The sequence below is a fragment of the Lutjanus erythropterus genome, chromosome 23, assembly GCF_056507025.1.
Source record: "Lutjanus erythropterus isolate fLutEry1 chromosome 23, fLutEry1.hap2, whole genome shotgun sequence".
NCBI classification, from domain to species: Eukaryota; Metazoa; Chordata; class Actinopteri; order Lutjaniformes; family Lutjanidae; genus Lutjanus; species Lutjanus erythropterus.
In genome coordinates, this window is record NC_139339.1 from 11,798,874 (window position 1) to 11,821,580 (window position 22,707).

General features: G+C 41.3%; 1 protein-coding gene across 1 annotated transcript in view; it reads right to left on the reverse strand.

Annotated features, from left to right (window-relative positions):
- ntn5 (netrin 5) overlaps positions 1-22,707 on the reverse strand; it is a 23,487-nt gene continuing 780 nt past the window's right edge. Inside the window, exons 2-7 of the mRNA XM_084712179.1 lie at positions 10,952-12,396; positions 8,338-8,526; positions 5,063-5,212; positions 2,053-2,103; positions 1,123-1,203; positions 1-896 (exon numbers count right to left, since the gene is read on the reverse strand). Of these exons, the coding sequence (XP_084568305.1) occupies positions 355-896; positions 1,123-1,203; positions 2,053-2,103; positions 5,063-5,212; positions 8,338-8,526; positions 10,952-12,386 (2,448 nt within the window). The 5' untranslated portion in view covers positions 12,387-12,396 and the 3' untranslated portion in view covers positions 1-354. The remainder of the gene's footprint in view (positions 897-1,122; positions 1,204-2,052; positions 2,104-5,062; positions 5,213-8,337; positions 8,527-10,951; positions 12,397-22,707) is intronic.

A 22,707-nucleotide genomic window follows, 5' to 3' on the forward strand; every position in this document is an offset into this window, starting at 1 on the left:
TAGCATCACGTAACAGGTCTGTGGAAGCCCATTTCTGTCAATGTGATTAAAAAAATAGATCCTGTCAGTCATTATAATGAGAAACTTTCTCAAAGTAATGACTTAGTGATTTACAGGATCTATTTTTTTTTCATCACATTGACTTAACTGGATGAGGGTGAGGGTGTGTTTGTGTGTTGTGGAGTTTGTCCAGGCTGAGGGAAGCAAAGTCACACCTGTTTCTCCTGAGGCATTCAGGAAAAACTGTAAAAAAGAGCACTGTCCTCTCCTTGAAGTTCATCTCTTTTGGCAAAATGTCCGAAGAGGCGGAGGATAAAAAATATTATTTTCACATGTCCTTGTGGTTTCTATTTTTCATCCAGGACCTAGAGTAGAGCACACCAGGGCGGGTGTAGTTGGTGAAGGGGTCGTCTCTGTAGATTTAACCTCGCCGTCTGTGTGAGGGTGTGTGTGCGGGGCCTCTGAGGTTTTCTCAGTCAGTAGGTGAGGCGGGATGTACCCAGACTGGGGCTTTGTCTGCTCCCTGTGACGGTGGTGCTGGTGGTCGTCGGGGGATTTCGCCGGGCAGCGGCCCCTCTTGTCCTGCCCCCGGAAGCCCCTCAGTTTGGGGCTCCAGTGTTCCCGCCACTGGAGGGCCAGAGTGGATCGGTCCGCCACCAGGCGGCTCTCCTCGGGGCCCCAGCCCCGCTCCCCCTCCTCCGCACCGATCAGGAGGTAGGTCCGACCCACATGGAGGGCCGGGCAGCCGCAGCTCAGGTCGCGGTCCGGGACCCAGAGAGAGTGGGGGCCCCTGCGAACACGGGAGGCGGACCCCGTGCGGAAGACTGTTTGGACAGAGATGGAGAACTGCCACCAGGGACCTGAACGCTCCATCCCTCTCACCTGGACCTTCAGCACTGAGGGAGACAGAGACAGATTTTCATATTGTCAATTTATATGGCTAAACTTTGGTCTTTAATTTCATATCATACATATATATATAATATAAAATTCAGTTTTATTATGGATTTGGGTAGAAGCAATCAGAAATTTACAAAAACAGGAAAAAAAGAGTAAGTTTTAACATTTAAAAAAAAAATTTTTTTTGACAAGATAATAAATAAAAAAAAACACAACACCAACCGTAGTCCTTGAGACAATACGTCTCCAAGTTCATCCTGACTTTAACCTGAGAAGGCTGGCAGTATGAAACACACTCCTCAGCTATAACAGAGAGAGACACGGAGAGGGAGGGCGAGACGGAGGGAGAATGCATCAAATGAGAGGGTATCATTTCATAGCAAGCATATCAGCACATGTCTTTTCCCCTAATTACAATATGGCTGCTTCTATTTGTCATCACAGTATCCTGTGACTAACAGATGATCCTGACTACAGCAGGTGGGACATTCCTGAAGCTGCCACTAGGAGGGGGTGGTCAGCTACTACACATGTTAAATACATGATGAAGAGTTGGTGCAGGAGCTCCCAACACAGTTTCAACTCAGGGAAACTGGTGTGCTGAACATGAGGTGAAATCAACATCGTTAAAAATATTAGTTTTAGTGAATAAAATATTCTATAATGGCAAAGACATTATTTCAGTTAAGTGAAAACCGTTCTGAGTATTTACAATTTTGGGTCACACACATTCCTGAGTGTGTACGTTATTTTGGCACCTTTAAAACTTATAACTATAAAGTGATTTACGAAAAGATCAAAAGAAAATAAAAGCCTGTCAGTGGATGAACCCAAAAAGCTAAAAGAAAGACACCCAAATCTAAAACCTGATGATATGCCAAAAGCTCAAGGAGCTGGGTGATATGGACAAAAGCAAATACCAAATACCTCTTTAAATATATATCAATATTGTGTTAATATTTTGTAAAAACACAAATTGCCATCCATACAATATTGTTGCAATGAGAATTTACTTCACTTTGCTGTAATGCAGCCTTTAAAACCAGGAAAAGACAAAACTTTATGCCATGTTGTATCATGATATCAATATAATATTGATATAACGCCCCGCCCTGATTGACAAGTGTAACTTCTGCCCATAAATTTACTCACCAATGCTGTATTGAGGTTGGTACACTGGTGTCGGTGCGACCTCTTGAATTCCTGCAAACATAAAATAAACAGTTTCAAACAGGTGACAGGAACAGATGCACAGAGAAGCTTCATGTCTACCTCCATGAGCTGTCAGGTTGTTGCAGACTGTGTGTGTGTGTGTGTGTTTCGTGTGTGTGTGTGTGTGTGTGTTATGTATGCTATGCTTGAACAGCTCCCGGTGCGTGGGGGCATGTCTGCACAGAAGATAAGCAAGTGTCAAAAACGTGTGTGTGTGGTCCTTTTTATGGGTTAGAAACACACTCTCTGACGCTCACTTGAACACACACACGGACACAAACTTTACTTTCGGTAATTTAATAAGGTCAGACCATCGCTTCTTGTATGGTTTTGTCTCAAACATTAAACAGAGTCTAATAAACTTTGACTGTGCGTCCGTGAACTTGCAGATGGATCGGTACATACATTATCCAGGCCTCTTGTAAAAGTGTGTGCGTGTGACAGTGCTGCCATATTTTACCAAGTTCACACTCCGTCCCCCTCGTCCGATGTCCTGTCCTCTCTGACACAACTGGGCCAGTGACACCCTACACCCCCACACAGCTGACTGTCCCCCACTTTTAAAACACAGGAAGGTGCTCTGTGTTTAAAGTATGTGCATATCAAAATCTGCATCAGGTTTATTGCCTAGTAGGATTTTACAAGGAATTTGCTGTGGTATGTTGGTGCATAACAATAAACACAGCACGAAGCATAAATAGAAAAATTGACAGCAACATATTCAGTATAAGAAGTCAATATAAGGCAAACGAGGGCAGAGCTGGGAAGTTTCATCAATCTACGTACATTATATACATTAAACATTATACTTTCAAAATAGCAAACTCCAAAAGTTCACATTTGTGTGCAAGCGATAAGCCATTCCTGCCCGTGAGAAGTTCATGGGAAGGAATGTCTCATATACATGCATAAAAAAGTAAGGTGACATAACTAATATAAAGAGAGAGAAAAGAGAAAAGGGTGGAGGGCACAAAGAAACGTATGGCTTTTACCCTGAGACCAATGTTTTTGTCCCGTGTGAAATCAAAAGTCAACATAGACTTGTTTCAGTATAAGTCCGTAAGTTAACAGATGTAATGTATTTAACTTACATCACATACATAAAGTGACATACTTATTTTAACCCAAACCAATTGTTACGTGCCACAGTGTCTGTGTGGTGCTGTGCTCTCCTGTGCCCAGGTTCTGCCCCTCCCCCCTTGCAGATTGCAGTGATTGGCATCAGGTGCAGCTGCTCTGCAATCAGGACCTGGTGCTTAAAAGCCTGGAGAGTGCAGCCAGTTGGTGGACAGTAGTCCACATGTTAGGGCCAGAGGGCCATTTGGCAGATGGAGGTCTGCATTTTGTTGTCTTTGTCTTTGTCTTTGTCCATGTGTCTGTCAGCCATCCTAGCTAGCATGGACACTTGTTGTCTTGTATGTATTTGTTATTTGATTTAGTAGATTAAGTTAACCCTTTTGTTAATTTAATTAGTTAACTAATAAAAGAACCTTTGTTTACATCACTTTGTCTCAGTTTTCCTTCCTTCCTTTTTCCCCTGGGTAAATTTATTTAATGTTGCACCCCTCATCCCCTAGCCCAACTTGGGGGTCGTAACACAATCTTTTCCTAAACCTTACCAAGTAACCCAAAGTTACCAAAGTAACCCAACTTTGTAGTGGAAGACAGCAGAAACACATAATTAATTTAGTGAACTTCCTGTGTTGCTCAGGTAGATAAAAAGTTTCAGTGGAACTTAATTTTAAGTTTAGCCCGGCTGCTGCCTGCCTTTTGGTCTGTCTGATGAGAAGAGGTGTTAGGGGTGCTGGTGGGGGTAAGAGATGCTATACATAGCCTGAGATGGTCTGGCAGTAAAAACAAACAAGGTTTTCTTTCACTCACTCCTTTCACTGGGAGAGTTATGAGTCTGGACCCTGTGATGGGGGGCGTTCGTTTTGAGCTGCGCGACAGGTGTGAAGCTCGCCGCCGCTGGCTCCCTATGTCACCTGATTGGGGCTTACACAGCGTCAGTGCCTGTGTAGTTGTCGGCACTCTTGCGATTAGCCGTGGAAGTACACGTGGATTAGCGCTCATGGCTGAGGTTCGCGGCTGGCTGGTCGCAGAGATATGAGTAGCAACAATCCACTTGATCTGACGCTGATCAGCTGGAGATGAGGTTTCCCTGTAGTGGTCAGCTCATGTTAACGCTGCTATGGAAACCGTCTCTAGGGATGATGAAAAGGGGACACGCTGGGAGATTGGGCCAAATTAGTGTGGACGGCAGCGGCCCCTTTTATATTGAGCAAGTACGTGATAAAGGCTTAGAGAGCTTGATAGGAGGTTTAATCCATTTAGGTCACAAGCAAATCAAGTTGAAGGAGAAATAATCAAAGAGGTCACTTTGTCATGACTGACAACAAACTATTGAGTCTGTGATTTATTTTAACTGGGTGGCATGCATCAAATGCTGAGAGAACTTAACAACCCATACTTTCTGATCTGATCAGCTGATGATGATGGGTGCATGCCCCCTTCATGATAAAGCTTCTGTCAAGTTTAGGCAACTCAAACCTACTTGGATAAAGTTAAGGGAGAACAATGGACTTAACAGTTTTTTCAGTATAATAATCTGACAGTCTGACAGCATCCAGTCAAGCAGAAGGAGGGAACCATGAGGAACCTTTCTCAAATGATACCAAAAGTAATTTTATTTGTGTACAAAAACTATGTGGTTATCTTCAAAAAACAAATTGAGGTATGCAAAATGTGTGGGCTGATTATTACCGTTGGAGAAACACTTACTTCCATCTTCATCCAACATCTGAAGCTGCTCAAAGAGCGGTAAGTCGAGGTTAATATTAACATAGTTAATGACCAAATGCTCAGCTACTGTTACTGGGAGCCTTTAGAGTAAAGGTAAATTACAGTTTTTCTGATTCTAAATTAGTATTAATACTTATCGTTGACTTACGTATGCAGGGCCGCAGAGGTGACTTGCCCTGTTTGTATCCCGGGGCGCAGCGGTTACACCTGAGGCCGGTCACGCCTTCTCGACACAGACACTGTCCTGATGTCTGGTTACACCAGCGACCCACTGCTCCCAAAGGGTGGCACTGGCACGCTGAAACAGAGAATGAGAGGCTAAGAGAATTGACAATGACAATGACCAGCATCCAGCAGCTAGCTTGCTCAGACCGTAAAGTTGCCAGTGACGTGAGATCCAAATTACTTCATTTATCATAAATGAAGTAACTTGCAAAAACAAACAAAAGAATGGCACTAATACTGCATACCACACTGTTGAGCCAACTTAAATAATCACAGGGAAAATTCCATCAGCATGACAGCCCTAGACGCAGGGTGTAAAACCAAAACAATGAGCTGAAAGACACTGAGATGCTCTGTAGAGCCGAGGGGAGCCACAGAGTTGGGTGATAATTCTCTGTGGGTTCATCGTGAGTGACCCCTTTCACATTACACATAATATTTTTATGGTAGCAATATGTGAAATGACTGAGTAGTGCAGCTTTAAAGTCTTGTGGTTGGTTCAGATACCCAGTGATGGTTCTCAGCAGCCAGTCATGAAGACTGATTGCATGAATATGCAGCAGCGATGGAAACAAGCAAGTGTATTTTGTTGTGTTGCCTTGGCTGTGAAGAGAAGACTGCACTGAGTTGTGACAACAAGGAAGCAAGCTGAAGATATATCAGGCAAAAACATGCGTCTGTGACTGACAATAGACAGGATTAAGAAGACCATCCATCAGTGGCAGGGTGAAGGTTTAATCCTGCTTGACAGCATCCATCCTGAGAGTGTCCTTGTGCAAAGACAAAAGACCTCTACGAACACCATAAAAGCTATTTTGTAGCTGTCTTGTTGGGCAAACAAAGACAAATTCCTCCATAGAGCTGTCAACTGAATGTCACATCGGCAGTGGAGGTTATTTGGTTTGGTTTACTGACAGCGCTAATATATTTGCAGCATATCAAAACTGGGGTTGTCAGGGATAGAACAGAAAGGTCCTGAGCATATTTTATTGCTATCCCTGGTTTCTTTTCAGTTTTTCTAACATTAATGTTGACAGTTGTGATACTGTATAATGATTACTGATTGGATTTGCCATGGTTTACATTGCAAAGCTTTTTATTTACCACTACTATCACAGGATAAGACCCAATGAGAGAAGACAGATAGAGAGAGGAAGCCACACTTCAGCTGCTCTGTTCACACTCCAGTAGTGTTTAGACAAATCCTTACAACAAGTCCAAACAACCTGACTGGAGAAAATGAGTAATTGGCCTCTGAAGGGTAACTCGGTGAAATATAACATCAATAAATTAAAACTGAGATGTGAGACTGTGTGGTGGAAGATATGAATTTGCAGTTTGCTTTTATTTCATGCATAAAAAATGATAAAATGTAGGCACGTTTAATCATAGCTTGTATTTTTCATCTCCGTGTCAAGCTCAAAGAGAGCACATTAACTTTGGATATATTAGGCACGTGGTTGAGCTTCCACATGAGCATGCCACAGTGTCACAGTCACTTAGGACATGTGACCAGTCAAAGGTCAGGGGTCGCAGCAGATGCCAACCGGTGGTAACGATGGGGGATACAGGTGGCAGCTCAGCGGGGTTTGTGTGTGTTTTTGTGCGCGTATCGCTAACAGGAATAGCTGTCCACTCTCACAATGTAACCACCCCATAAACACTCGGACAGAGACAGAGTAAGCATGTAAACACACACACAGAGACATGCATTCAGACCGTCGAACATTAACACTGTCGCTCACACTACGATTTGCTTTTCATCTTCCAGAAACACACCATTCACACAGTCATATGCACAAACAAACACACTAATTTTTCCCATTAACATTCCCATAAATCAAAAATAAATGTTTTTATCACATAAAGTTAAAAAATGTTTGCGTAGGCGAGCTTCCAGGACTTTCTGGTGTCCCCTCTGATGCCTGGCCGCTCACCTTCAGCCCTCAATCATATAATAACACAGCTGGACAGATAGTTTTAGCTAACTTGTTGCCAAAGTAGCTAACCATGTTACCTGTCATTAGCCAGCAACAGAACCAAGGTCTGCAGCTTCCTAGCCAACATGGCTGGACAGGGATGAACACAACTTTACAGACTGCCAGGGAATACAGTACTGAGGTCATTTGCAGAGTTTTCTGGGGGAAAGATAGCTTTTCTTGTTGCTCAAGTAACTAACTGCTAACTGCTGTTAGCTTGGTTAGTTGTGGGATGCCGGGAGCCAAACACTGCTGGTCTGCTGGAGGCTGTTTTGGTCCTGGTCTGACCGTGTTCACTCTTGGTCTGGGACAAGTCTTGGACTGGCAAACTTTTTCTTTGGGAAAAAATATGAACAATAGCAAGAGACAAATACATTTTTGATCCTGTTTTATGGGCCACAAATTACACAGATGATGTTTGTCCATTTAAAACATAACAAGACAAGAAAGTTGCAGGTTGTCGTAGTTTAGTTTTGTGGGAAACCGCTCAGTGAACTACACCTCTTCTCTCACACAATATACTGTACATCATCAACACCAACGTCGCTGTTCCCTGCGACGCTGTCTTACCTGATGTGTTTTATCCAGCGACTCTTGGTCCTTTTGTCAGCCAGGAAGAGAAAGAACGAGCAAGTTTGTGCGAATATATATCGTAGCTTCAGCGGGTAACGTTAGCTTTTGGAGGGAGAAAGTCATGACATCATGTATGTGACTTGTGGGTGTGTTGTCTTTCCAATTATACAACTTCACAGTCTGACACTTTGGCAAACTGCAACTTTCTTGACCTTGTGGACATCACGTGTGATTTATGGTATAATTCAAACAGAATCAAAGAATAATCTATCTCGCACCTTGACTCCAATATATATATATATATATATATATATATATATATATATATATATATATATATATATATATATATATATACATATATATATATATATTTCCGATGTAAGGCCCCATCCATCGGAGGGGGCATGACATTGTCTCTCTATCTCCTTCCTACATCCATGGACTGCTTTAGCTGCAAACTGGACACAATGCATACTTCTATTGGCTACTGTAAATACCAATCAATGCTCATGACAAGTCCCCCCGTAACTTCCTGTTTTACAGGAAACACATCAGCAAGAAGCACTCCGCTAGCTCTTTCATGAGAACTTTACCCCTGTCCTTAACTTGCACACAGTAAACACACACACATGTAGTGACTGACGTTGGCAGGCCTTGCGGTGGTTCATCGGCTTGCTGTGGTCGCGGGTATATCCGTTCTGGCAGTATTGGCAGTGGCGTCCAGCCGTGTGGTGGCGGCACTTCTGACACACACCTCCGCTACGTCGGCCCGACTGCTGAAACACCTCCATGCTGAAGCGGCACTTGTTTGAGTGGCCGTTACACTCACAGGCTGAACAAAGGAGAGAAAAAATATATATCAGTGATGAAAATGATCATCACAAGATCTCACATTCAGTGTCTTGGATTGGGTCCTTTTGAGGTTCAAGGGTTGGGAAACAAGGGAGGAATACGTATGCAGGATTTATTAGAGAGTCTGCAGCAGAAAGATGACAGGAGGAAATGAAGAGAAAGAGAGATGAGGATTTGACATGCAACTTCCCTCTGGTCAGACTCGAACCAGGGACGTTGCGGTTCATGATTGAAGCCCTGAACCCCAAAGCAAACAGGGCAGCCTGGTCTCTGTTTATTCTGACGGACACAGATGTAAACAACATGTAAATAATATCGTCCACTCCAGCTCCTCTGCCACAGGAGAATGATATAAAGGGGGGGCCCAGTGTCACGGCATCTTCACTATTGACTAATGCAATGCAGACACCATCGGTTACACATTTAAAATAGCTTCTCCATATTATCGCTGCATACACACATTCATTAATTAAATAACAAGTCAAGCAAAATGTCAGCTTAAGTTACAATTGGTGACATGGTGCTCATTTTAAAAAGTGTTCATGCCAAAGCTGAAAAAAAAATTTAACTTCCCATATGGAAAAGAAACTGAAAACTACCACTTACCAGGCACTCTGTGTCTGTAGTTTTTAATTAACTATTCAAATATGTCTCAGTTATAAAGGCATATATACCATTATAAGTTTTTGTTTGTTTTGTTTAATGTTTTTTTTTATTTGTATGACTTGTGTCATTTTACATGTCTTGCAAGATCTGAGTTTCACAAATGGTTGTCCAACTCATTAGTTTAATATTTCACATATGATATGACTGTCATATATAGTGTGTAATAATGTCCCAAATTATCTCAGTTTCTTATTACGCAAATTTACTAAGGATCATGTATCTGGTTTGGTTATATTACTTGCAAGTCTCAGATAAAACATACAAACAACTAGTAAAATTTATCTATATCTTTTCCATATGGGTTGGCTTATACTGGCTCAGCAGCAACAGATTTCAATTTAATGGTACATACACACAAAGTTCAGTTTAATTGTCCTGGGGAATAGTACTCCTGCCTGAGAAAACTGGTGAATAATTTCTCCTGTGTGTCTGGAGGAGCTCTCAAAGTCTGAGAAAGTAACCCTGATGATGTCACCTTGACCTGGACTTGGAGACTACAAATGTATTACAGAACGCCTGTGTTACAACATGTCAGTGTGGACAGATAGGGGTGTTTACCACTCAGGGACGGTCTATCGAAAGACACCATCCAGTTGCATTATGGGAAATCCATCCATCATCCACCCCATATATACTGTACATAATCATCCACTCCCTCTATGTCCATTCAATATTTATTTCCTTTGCACTATTTGTATTATTTACAATTTACAGAACAATTCATGTGTATGTAGAGTTTTCTCTTATCCTGTTGGTCATATATACTTATATATACATCTATTTAAATCTATCTATATACTTTTCACTTAACTATGTACAATCCTGTCTACTCTTTGCTTTTATTTGTTCAGTTTCGTTGACCTTTTTCTCAACTGTCTGTCCATTTCCTTGTAACTATTTTGAGAGCAATGAAAATCTGGATTTAATTCCTTGTATGTGTACACATACTTGGCCAAAGCTGATCCTGATTCTGGATGAAGTTGAGGGTGAATGTGTTCTTAATCCATGTCTCTGTTACCCAGCTTTGCTAAATCCACTTAGAGAGAATTTAAAGCAGAAATATGAACTCAAGTCACAAATTTGATGACTAGACAAAAGACAAAATTAAAAACAAAGCAAAAAAAAGTGCAACTTGGCTTGCATTTTCCAAGACCAAAGTTTAGAAAGTATTTTATTTAAAAAATCCCACACATAATTTGTTTCCTGTATCAACAAGCGTTAATGCTATTCATTCAACATGTAATTTCCCAGATCCACCTTGTATGAACCAATCCGACAGCATCCAATCAGGTTGCAGAAGATAACATAAAGAACTATTTATTACTGAATACCAGTTGGACAAAACTATACCTAAAATAATTTTGTTTTAGTAAAAACCTACAGGATGGTCAACAAAAACTGAATATATATATGCTGATTTAAAATTCCAGCTGGAGGAGACACAACAACCTCCAACTTTGGTGAACATTTGAAGTTGCACAAACAACGGTAAATCAAGGCTAATATTAACATAGTGAGCTAAGGCTTAGCAAATCAATGAAGCTGGAAACTCACTAACATTATGACTTGTTTAGGACTTGGAACTTGACTTGGAGGTTGTCAGTCAGGATAATTTTTCTCTTCTTTGGATTAATATTTTTGCCTTTTATGAGTGTTCGGGAAGCAGAAAAAATGCAAGGAAAAATAAATAAAATGTTTATGTTCATGTTTTTAATTCAGTGACAGAGTGAAGGACTCACCGACACAGGGGTTTGGGTGTGTGGGTGTGGCTCGATGCCACGGTCTGTCGCAGTAGAAATCCTCGCACACATCACAGTCCGGCCCTGCTGTGTGATGCTCACACACGCACACTGCCCGGCCTGCGTCGTCGCGGCGACACTTGGAAGCATGTCCATTGCATTTACACCTGCCACCAACTTGCAGGTCCGAGAGGGCGAGGAGAGGTTGGACTGCAGACATAAAGGCAGCGGGTGGGGTCACCTGCAGACCCCTGGAGCTTTGTCTGCCGTGGAGTTGATTATTGTTCCTCCTCTTCCTAAGTTCACGGCCCCTGTTGCTCCTGCTCCGCCCCTCAACTGTCCAATTACAACTGCCATCTGGGCACGGCAGCCACTGATTGTTCTCCTTCTTGCGGCCACGCCCTCTACCTTTCCCGCCTTTCTTTGAGGAGGCGAGCAAGTCCGTGTTAAAGCTATCACTACCTTCCTTGCTGGTCACATTGTGTCCATCTTCGTCTTGACCTGACCCTTTGTAATGACCCTTCCTTCCATGTTTGTCCACTTTGCTCCTCCCTCTTAACTCAGGGTTTTTTGTCTCCCTGTCAAAAAATGCCAGTGTATTATCTGTGTTCAGCTTGTAGCCTGATCTCCACCTCAGAAGGCCTCTGTCGTCTTCTGCACCATCACTCCATCGTGCTTCTTCCTTCTTATCCACGCTGCCCACCTTCGCGTCTTTGGACACCTGGTGGAAGACCACACGGATATCCGTGGCGGTCACCCAGTCTTGGAGGGTGTGGCTGTGGTCAAAATCAGGTGAGGACGGCCGTCCGTCCAGGGTGGAGAAGGCCAGTACCATACCGCCCCTCTGCTTCTGCAGTGGACGAGGGTCAGAGCAGAGGGGCTCCGTCTCTTGTTGTCTCGTCTGGGCGACTGTCTGCGAGGGCACCCCGAAGTTCCCAAGGCAGTCGTTAGAGTAGTGCTGCATCGGCCTCCAGGTGCGCCCAAAGTCCATCGACTTCTGGATGGAAATGGAGATGGGATCCGACGGCTCCCCCTGCTGGCAGAACTGCAAACTTATATAGGTGATCTCAAAGCGGCGGCCCAGAGGTAGCGTGAGGACCCAATCTCCAGTGTCCGAACCTCTGTGGGCCATCCAGCAGGTGAGGTTGTGTGGGTTGTGGAGGTCCGTCAAGGTGGTGACGTTGCTGTCATAGTCAGGCCCTTGTAGCGAGTGGCTAGCATTGACGGGAATGCCATAGGCAGCGTTGATGAACTCCGACAGGCAGTGTCTCGGGCGGCCGTCTAGGTAGTAGCAGGGGTCATGAGGTGAAGTCCAGCTTAATGGGGTGTGGGAAAGGGAAGAAGAGACAAGGGATTGAGGAAGGAAAAGGAGGAGTAGAAGGAAAACAGGGAAGAGAGAGGTGGAGGGGGGAGGGGAAAAGGGTAGGAACATCATGTCATCCAGCCTGTGGAGGGAAAAAAAGGATGATTTTTAAGAGAAAACCATGGGAGTTAGATCATAAAACAAAAAAAACACAAACTGATTGATTTATATGACTTGCATTTGAAGCCAAAGCAGAAAATCTAAGATAGACCACCTGTGCCTTTATTGAAAACACACGATACCAGCTCACTGCATCACTTCAACCGCACCTTATTGGCTTTCGGTAGATGCCAGTAAAGATCTCATCCCGTAAAAATGTAATCTCCGATCTTCACAGTAGTGTCGGCCACTGGTTTGAACCTGTGACCTTGACAGCCCTTAAGAACATATCCTTCTTAAAACTCCTTTCAACCCAGAGAAGAGTGGATGAATGCGGGTGAAGAAGGGCGCGCACCCAGCGGGTCTGTCTGAAATGACAAAAAACATGCCCGACAGCTGGGGCTAAACCCCGAGCTGGACCACATCCATCACGTTTATGGCTCTCCTTTTCAAATCACTTTACCGTCGGTCAGTGCTGCAGCCGAGCGACGTGCCTGGGCAGGAGCGGCGTGAAGTGTTATTGAGCAGCAAAGAGGGTATGAGAAAAAAGAAAATGCGGGGAGGGAAAGAGAGGAGCTTGGAGATTAGTCTTGAGGATGGAAGGAAATGATTTATAGATCGAAATGTGTGTTCGCCTTGAGCCCCTACATGGATACTTCCGCGGTAAAGACAAACACAGACTTGTATACGTCTGCAGTGCGAACAAATCCCTTCCCGTCTGTTACAACTGGTGATGAGTGTAATTTATTCCTCTGTCAAGATTTGATACCCGAGAGCGTTAATTTTGGCATGCGGACAACAATGCATGCACTTTCTCTGGAACAAGTGATTTATTGTTTTTACCCAGAAGCACATCCTCAACAAGCACTTCTTTTAGTCATTTCTTGCTAAGAGGGTTTGACACATTTTCAGTCTTTCCGTCTTAAGAGGATGACGCAGTGAGCGTTTTTCCATTGAAAAGACATTTAAAAAACGATCAGTGACTAGACTTTCATGATTGTTTTTCACTGGCTGTTTGAAGATGTTGATTGAGTCTTCACATTTAGACCATATTTCGCCAGGATTTGCAACAGTGACATTTTTCCTTGTCTATAATGTGCAAATAATAGCCTATCATCACTTCGGACCCTTACTGAGAAATTTCTCAGTTGAAAGCCAGAAAAAAAATGCCACACACAGAAATCAAACCCCAGTTGCCTGGATGAAAGCCCAGTCTTTAAACCTCTCATCCACTACATTGCTCTGTTTCTGCAATCTTCTTTGTCGCTCTTTATACTACGTTCTGGTGCATATACGCTAGAATCGTCAAAGCAGTAATCAGTACGCCTTAGCACTCTTCCATGAGCATTATGCTACAGCAAGCACAATTTTTATTTTACATTATGAACAACATAACAGAAATAAGTGCTAAGGTGTCCATAGTCAATGCTATTTGCACCCGAGGTGTTTTTTTTTTTTTTTTTTTGCCTAAATGTAACCAAGAATCTTTGTTGCCTAAACTCAACCAAGCAGTTTTCTTGCCTAAACTAACCAAGTGTTGTTGGACAAACCTAGCCAAGTAATATTTTTGCCCAAACCTTTGCCCAAAGTGTTTTTTTGCTTAAACCAAACCAAGTTGTTTTGTTACCATATCCTAATCAAGTAGTTTTGTCGTCCACACCTAACTAAGTTGTTTTGTTTGCCAAACCAAAGCAAATAGTTTTGTTGGCCAAACCTAACTAAGCACTTTTGTTGCCTAAACTTGACAAAGAAGTTCTGTTGTCTAAGTACTTGTCTTGTAGTTTTGTTTCCTACACCTAACCAAAAACTTTTGTTGGTCAAAATTAACCTATTATTTGTGTTGCCTAAACCTAATTCTCTGTAAAATTGCTTTGCTGGTCTTCATAGGACGTCTAAGAGGGAGGGGTGTGAATGGCCAAATAGCTGCCATGTGCCAATTCTTACCTGGGAGCAAACAGAAACTCCAAACATTAAACAATCAAACAATCAAACAAACATCAAAATGATTAAACACATTTGTGTTTTGTGGCATGTTGACATTGTAACTGCATTGAGCCAGTTGAAAAAAGAGTGAAAAGAGTTCTTAAATCTTCAGACTGAATTTCAACCAGTTTTCAATGAGAAATCAATGTTGAAACCTCAGTTGGAGCTCAATGGGTATCTTCCTTCCACATTTTCAAGGAACTTTCCCTCTGCTCTTCTGTCTCCCTGCCCCATCTATCACCTGCCCCCTTCATTCTGTTCTGGGAATATTCTTAACTGCTGCGAGATTGATGATGTCCTAACAAGCGTTTGACACTGACAGCAAAGTCAGCAGGGCTGCATAAACCAAACCCATAGGAGAGGACGGGGCTGAGAGCCTCTCCGGCCTCGTCATCCTGCTCAATTAGCCAACGACCGAAATATGAGGCTTCCCTCGGGGACCACACAGCTCTGAGGAGGCCATGGCACTCCCTCGGCTGCCTCGGACAAACTGCTCCGCTCCTGACCTCCAAAAGCAGAGACGTGCTCGAAAGCGGATTGACCAAACCTGTTCGGAGACAAAAGCCAAGATCAGGCGTATCAGGCGACCATGTTTTGTGGTGTTGCTACAGGAAACGCGACAAGCAAACGGTGCGGCGATGAGCGGCGCGACTGTGACCCTGGTGCCACCAAGCCACATTCCTGGGGTCCAGAATGCCTCGGTTGGTCATTCCTGACGTGTCGAGACATGCCCCACGGGAACCTGAACGCACTGATAAAAAGCAGGACTTACAGTTGATCGGATGATTAATTAGGTCTCTGGTTTCATACGGTGTCAGTGTCCTGGCCGTATCAGAGGAGAGGACAGTGTTAAAGGGATTAAGAGCAGGGTTATCGGAGGATTCAGAGAAGTGCTGGAAGAATTCATTCTGGATGAGGAATGACGAGCGAGCGTAGGCGGGTGGGGGGGTTCAGGGTTGGGACGAGCGAAACCCACGAGGCCAGAAGAGAAAGGGGCGGTTGTTTAACATTCCCGTGACATGCACTTGCTCTTGTCTTTGTCACATTACATGACTAATTAAACACGGGCCCATTACAACCACTTTGATAAATGGATGCTCATCTGAGAGAGGCCCCTGAGGTTTCTAATGCGCCCCTCCAGGCCAAATCCAGACTCTCTCTTCTTCCGAAACCAGATCATCTGTCTGGCACCGCCACCGTAACCCACCGGATATGGTTTCAACGGTTTTTCTCCGCTGCTTTCCATAAATTCACACGGCCGGGGTGTCGGAAGAACATGTTGAAGATGAGCGGCGTGGCCTGTAAAGTGCTGTTCGATGAGAAGACTTATTATAAAAGCACATGTTCAAAAAAAAGACCCCCTTTTCTTTCTCAGGTCTAAATGACAAAACTCTTCAAAAAAATACAAAATATGCCTCAATTTTGTGGACTTTACGTTTCAGTGAAAAGGTTTTGAAATGACTTGGCAGCAATCTCTGCCTTTCAAAAAGCTTATACAGCCAAATAGTGGTAAGATGAGATCAACATCTCCGGCGGGTGATCTTTAGAAGCAGCTATGCTTGGCTGGCAAGGGGCTGGAAAAATACTTGCTGACAACCTGGGGGCATGTTTACAGCATAGTCGAACAGAGGAGAGCGAGGAGACCCAACGCTCATGTTCGTGCTCCCCAGTCTCCATTTATTTTTTCCTCATGTAATTCTACTTCTATTCTTCATCGTGCTGAAATGGGTCTGAGGGAACTGGAGGTTTGGTAAAGGCTGAAGTAACAACAATTTATGCATATGCATTTCCTATTAAAACTATTCACTCCACACTGGAGGTTTTCATGTTTTTTATTTTCTTTCAACATTGAATTAAAGTAGATTCAGTGTGGCTTCTTTGACGCTGATAGACACAGAAATGTAGAGAATTTCCGATACCATTTTTCCTTTCCCGATACCTGAACTTTATGTATCGGCCAGTACTGAGTATCAAACCAATACCAGTGCGTTTTAAAAAAAGAAAGGTGCTGCTGTGGCGGGTTCCTGTTTCAGGGTTAATAAATTATTTTGGATTGGATTGGTGCGCAGACTTGCATATTCACAATACGCAATTGTGCATTTTAGTTGTTAGTTAAGTTAAGTTGTTAAAACTTAAAGTTTGATCAGTATTACTGAAGAGTTGTTGGTTCAATCTAAAATCTTAAATATCTCAAGTGTAACTAAATCAATATCAAGTTTATTTGACTAGAAAAAATTATTTGTTTTGAACCATTGCAAAGAAAGTTTTCATATTTTTTTGTACAAAACACTTGTTTGCAAGTATTCACTCCCTCAAACTCAGTATTATACTGACTAGCGCTGTATATTTAAGAGTGTGGTGAAGTTATCGGGGGAAACGTGACTCCATGTGGTAATAAATCAGGAATCAGATATCTTTTATTTGAATGTGTTCATAGCTATGCTGTTCTGCGGTCTCCTAACTCTGGGTCTATTTGTTTTGCTCTGCTAATTGCTGTTTTTGGGTTACGTCTATTTACAGTCATTACTGCTCCCAGAAAATCACACCCAACAAAACTGACAAATTCAATGCAATATTAATGTAAACTAAGTGAGAACATCAATATTACACTCAGGGGTAATATCAGTTCAAACTGTGCAACATCAATATCTCTTCTGTGCAGTGGTGTAAATATTGAGTCTGTTTCATGTTTATGTTGTTTATACTGTTCTGTTCTATTTTCTGTTGTTTATACTTTACTTAATTACTTACTTATTATTTATTGCTTTTTTTATTGATGCTTCTTGCCATCCACTTTGCTGCTGTACCACTGTGGGATTATAAAGGATGATCTTATCTTATTTCTATATCTTATTTACATGTGCACTACGTACATTTTGTTGTCTTTTTGAAGGCGACTTTAAAGTGGAAAGGGCAAGGAACATAAGAAAGTGATAAATATTTTACTTTAAGGACGAGCAACATGGGATTTCGGATGACCCACAAATTTACATTTGTTGAGATTTATTCTGTTGCAACAAACTTAACAAATTTATTATGATTAAACAGGAAACTTTAAAGGTACAGTAAGTGATTCTGGAGAAAGATGGTTATTGAGTCTGAGGTTGCAAATTTCGTGCATTTCCCTAAACATTTTAACAATCAATTAATTGATAAGTCATTAATAATTAATAAAAGTGTGCATCTTTTTTCAGTTTTAGTTTTGGTTAAACAATTTTAGAGGCACATTGGTGACATGAAACATTAATTAATGGACACAAGCAATTTAAATAAACTGAATGATAAAACAGTAAGTCTCTTGCTCTTGTCCTTATTCAACTACAGCACGGCAGAATCAACCAAACTGGGAGAAAACCTGTGAGCTCTACAGAAATGGCACAGGTCATGAAATCCTGAGATCCCTATTTTACCGATTTGTGATTGGTCAGCGTTTCCTGTCACAAGACAGATTTTCTAAAGAGTGAAAACAGCCAAGAGGAGAAGCAGAAGTTTAGTTTACTCTCAGACCACATGAATCACATTATTATTAAAGGTTATTATTGAACTTTAGCTCAATTACGCCAAAAATAAACTGCCTATCCCACCTTTAATTCATGAAGATAAGGCGTAGAAACATCTGGTGTGTGTGGTATTCTCTCCTGCTACCTGTTAACTCTCTCTGGTCTGTTCACACTTTAGAGCTGTGGTCTTGTCAGTCTGCGTCTATCTGGAGCTGTTCTGGTGAGCAGATGAGCTGGATTTGGCCTGTCTCACACATTTTAACATTCCTCGTCATGGGCAGCAGCTCCGGCCAGCGAGACGGAGGCAAATATGTTAAATTCAAATAGCTTTGCTACTCGGCGGTGATGAGTTTCAAAAGACTAAACTGCGGTTTTGCACAAATAAACACGGGAGACAGTTTTGTATCAGGCTGATAGTCGCTGGGAAGATTTCCCAGGGTTCTACATTGCAGCTCTGCTCCAAGACACGGAGCCTTTAAATAAATATGATCAATTATATAAGCCCTCTCTTATGGCCGACATGTTTGAAGCTGCACCAAGGCACCTGTTGGGGCATGTTACCACACTGACACCTTTGTTAATTTGCAATTGTCCTCAGCCGGTCAGAAATACAACACTGCATGGGCTTCGGGTGAGAAGAGAAGGGCTACGTATGCGGTCTGTCTTCTCAAACTGCATTCCTGCCTGCACAGTTGAAGCCCATGTGTGTGTTATTCCACACGGAGCAGATTCCAGGAGCTCTGTTTTAGGTGTAATAATCTAATTTTAGTGGGGCAGCCCCGGAGCTGGAAGCAACAGACAGCACAAAATGGATTATCACTGCTTGTATCTTTAGCTAAAGGCCGCTGTCCTTCACGTTTGCACCTCCAACAAACTGCCAATCCGGTGCATGTGCGGGGGCCCCCAGGGGCCAACTGTACCTCCACAGACACACGGAGGGTGCCTCTGCCTCTGCATTGACCCGTGAGCTCAGCATTTTTGAATTAAAAAAACACATGTTACCCACTTGATATTTGAAAGCGAGTTTCCTGTCAATTCTCCCCCCCTCTTTTCAGCCTCATACAAGTTGGCAGGACGCTCGCCAGCAGCTCCGGCTTCACATGTTGATATTGAAAAACAGATGGAGATGAAATCATTGTGATTCCATGTTGCAGTCACGCCAAAGTCAACCCCGGGCATGATGGAAATAAAACTATAAGACCTCTGGTTGTAATTGTGTTAATTAAATTCACACAGTTTCACACAGGCAGTGTTGGAAGACGAATCGAGATCATTTAATTAAATAAAAGTACTAATACCACACTGTGAAAATACTTCACTACAAGTTAAAATCCTGCATTCAGAACTTTACTTCAGTAAATGTAGTACGGTAAAAAAAAAAATCGCACATGATTTTAGTAGAATCAGCTGATCTAATGTCACTAATTTAATGTAAATACAAGTTAATTAAACTTAAAATGTTGGTATGTATTTTCAGAACTCTTCAGAACATATAAACATAAGTTTTTCTAACTTGAAGTCTTTAAATGTGAAACGATGAGTTGAATGAATGAACCAACTCATTAAATTAAGTTTGTAAAGAATCACGATCAGGATATTAACAGACTTCCCAGCATGCATTGTTCTAAATTATAACTCTCCTGACCCTTCTTCAGTGTGACTGAGGAGTTGTTGGTTCAACCTAATTTCTTCAGCTTATTGAACATGTTTACTCAAGTACAACTGAATTAATATAAACTTTATTTCACTATAAAAGTTTATTTGTTTTGAATCATTACATTACCTCAATGTGTCTTTTCAAATTCAGTCAACTTAAAATTTTACAGTAGCCCTGATACTAACTCCAAGTTAAACAAAATAGTTTAATTTTACAGTGTAAAGTACCAAAAGTTAAAGTACTGTGGCGCCTCAGTAGAGCAGGCGTCCCATGTGCTGAGGCTGAGCCGTCAGCAGCGACCATGGGTTTGATTTTGGCCCCTCGCTGCGTGTTTTCTCTTCACTCTCTCCTCCATTTTCTATCATCACCTGTCCTATTTCAATAAAGGAAAATAGAAAAAAAAAGTGAAAGTAGTCACTGCAGTAAAATGGTCTTTTTCTGTGTTTTACTATTATTTGGTGGGGTTTTTTTGGAATGATATTAATGCTGCATGAATGTGTATGTTACATTTTACTGCTGAAGTTTATGATTTTGCATTTTTTTAACTACTTTATATACTGCTGGGTAGTTCGATGTACAGCACAGTACAAAAGAATCATACGGGAAATTGGTGGCATGAACTAATTTTTTCTCATTAACTTAACATAAATATACACGTTTATTTATTCAAGTGAATTAAACCCAAATTTCTATTATTTATCCTCAGAACTAATGTAAAGTCTTTTGACTTGAAATGATGAGTTGAACGAACATACTGCACTGAGTTCAATCAACTCTTTACATTAAGTTTCTAAAGAAACATGATCAGCATATTAGCAGACTTCCCAGCATGCATTGTGTGAGAGTTAAAACCCTCCTGAGACTTTCTTTTTTATATATAGTTTGAAGAAAACACATATGATGGAAATTTGCTGTGTGTCTAATACAGTTTATTATAAGTCATGGTTGTTTGTTTTCACAGTAATGAAAACACTGTGAACCAACAGAAGCAGCTGCAGCTGAAAGTTATTTTGTGCCAAATGACGAAATTACTTTTTAAAATGAGAAAAGCAAAAAGGAATTTCTGTAATGTCTCTTCTTGGTTCAACATAATATCTTAGCCTTATTGAACATGTTTCTGTCAGTTACAACTGAATTGATATCAAGTTTATTTGACTAGAAAAAAATGTATTTTTATTTATAAAATAACCTCATCTTGTCTTCAGTCAGGTTAAAATTTTAAGGCAGTCCTGATACTAACTTTTTACAGTTAGAACAAGTAGTTTAAGCTTTTTAAAGTTCATCAAATTCTACAAGATCATCGTATGTTTCTGGTGTCGCTGTCCTTTGAGAAGGACGTATCTCTAAAAAGTCAACTTTTCACGGTGTCAGAAAAGCAGCCCTGTTTTCAGCTTTGTGACGATGGATTTTCCAGCTGATGCAAGAGCGTTTTTATATAGGCTATGTAGCTTAAGAGGAAGCAGGAGAATTTTCTCAGCCCATAAAGGAACAATTCATCCTTTAGTTTCTCAGAAAATAAATAAATAACAAAAAATTTGTAGCTTTGTGGTTTTCACTGGACAGGAAGCTCATGAAAAACTGCAGGCTAATTTGAGAAGTAATAAGAAACTAAAGCAAAAATATGCAATATTTCTAAATACTTCGGTACAAGTGGATCTACTTTGTACTGAAGAAGGGGAGACCAGGGAGTGTTACACCGCCAGGTTAGTTTTAACACTGTCAGTTTTACCAATCAGAAAAGTTCTGTGGTGAAATCATTGGTATGAAACACTCATGTGTCTTTTTTTAATCTCTCAGGAGAAGTGTCATGTCTCTGTGAGCGACACTGTAGATTTTACAACCAAAACACTGACCGCTGACCACTGACACGTTCAGGAATACAGTCCACACACAAGTGTTTTTTGGTCAAATCATGACTTTATTATTTATTACTCTATAAAGTTGTCATGAATTGGATAATGTGGATCCTAAATCAGCAAATTACCTCTTATTGTTACATCTATCCCCAGTTTTGGGGTAGGGTGTAACAATGTAACTCTAAGTATTTAACATTAACTCTTTATTTTTTCTTGTGGTAGACAAATATAGGCACCATGTATTAAAGCTTGAGAGATTTAGCACAAACTACTAACGGTCAGGCAAAAATTGTTCATACCATCCTTAGTCTCCCCAGTAAAGTAGCATTAAATATAAATACTTAAGTACAAATTACAGGTACTTGGACTTTACTTAAGTATTGTTCTTAAGTAAATGTATGTAGTTACATTCTACCACTGAGTACAAGGGGTTAATTAAGAGGAGCAGGTGGTGAAACAAAAACACAAAAATCAAATAGAAACAATATAAAATAACCCATAATTATTGTTACTTTAATTTAATTTATTTTTAAATCGGTTATCAGATCATTAAGATAAATAAAGAACAGCCTGTTTTAATTAATTTTGACCCACAAGGCCCCGACTGTAAACCTGCATGACAGAGAAATTTACACCCCTATAAAGGAGCAATATGCCTTATACGTCTATTAAAGCAAATACGGTATATTTTCTCATGGATAGAAACGCCGCAGAGGGATTTTAAGGAAACTAATTAACTACAGACGGACCTTAAAAGGAAAACAGCCCGCAGTCACACGCAGACTGTGCGGGCGTTGCGTTTAATGAACCTCAGAATAATGACTCGCTCGCCTCGGTTCATTAAACACAAATGTTTATCATATTTAGTCTGATGATTATTTTGGCACAGAGTTAACAGTGAAACCCGGAGACTAATTACCTCCATTCTGTAGGGCTAATTGCACTTGTTAGGCGGAGATTGGCTGCAGTCAATTAGCTTTATCTCCCAGAGAGGAACAATAATATTTACAGTGTTGGGTTATCACGGTTTGATCAAAACAACTTAATTCAGATTTATTTTCTTTCTTTCTTTTTTTAATGTTGATAATTAGTTTTCTATGTGTTTGGACTTAATAACATTTGTCTTTGTTTTTGTTCTAAGTCCAAATATTTAAAAATCGTGTTATTGACGAGTTATGTTCACATTTCACTTTTTCATTTTCATTTAATCCACAACAGATGACTGGTTATTATATTGCCTACAATTTCTTACAATTATATTATAATAAAGGTGCGATTGTCCAAGCGTCAACATGCAG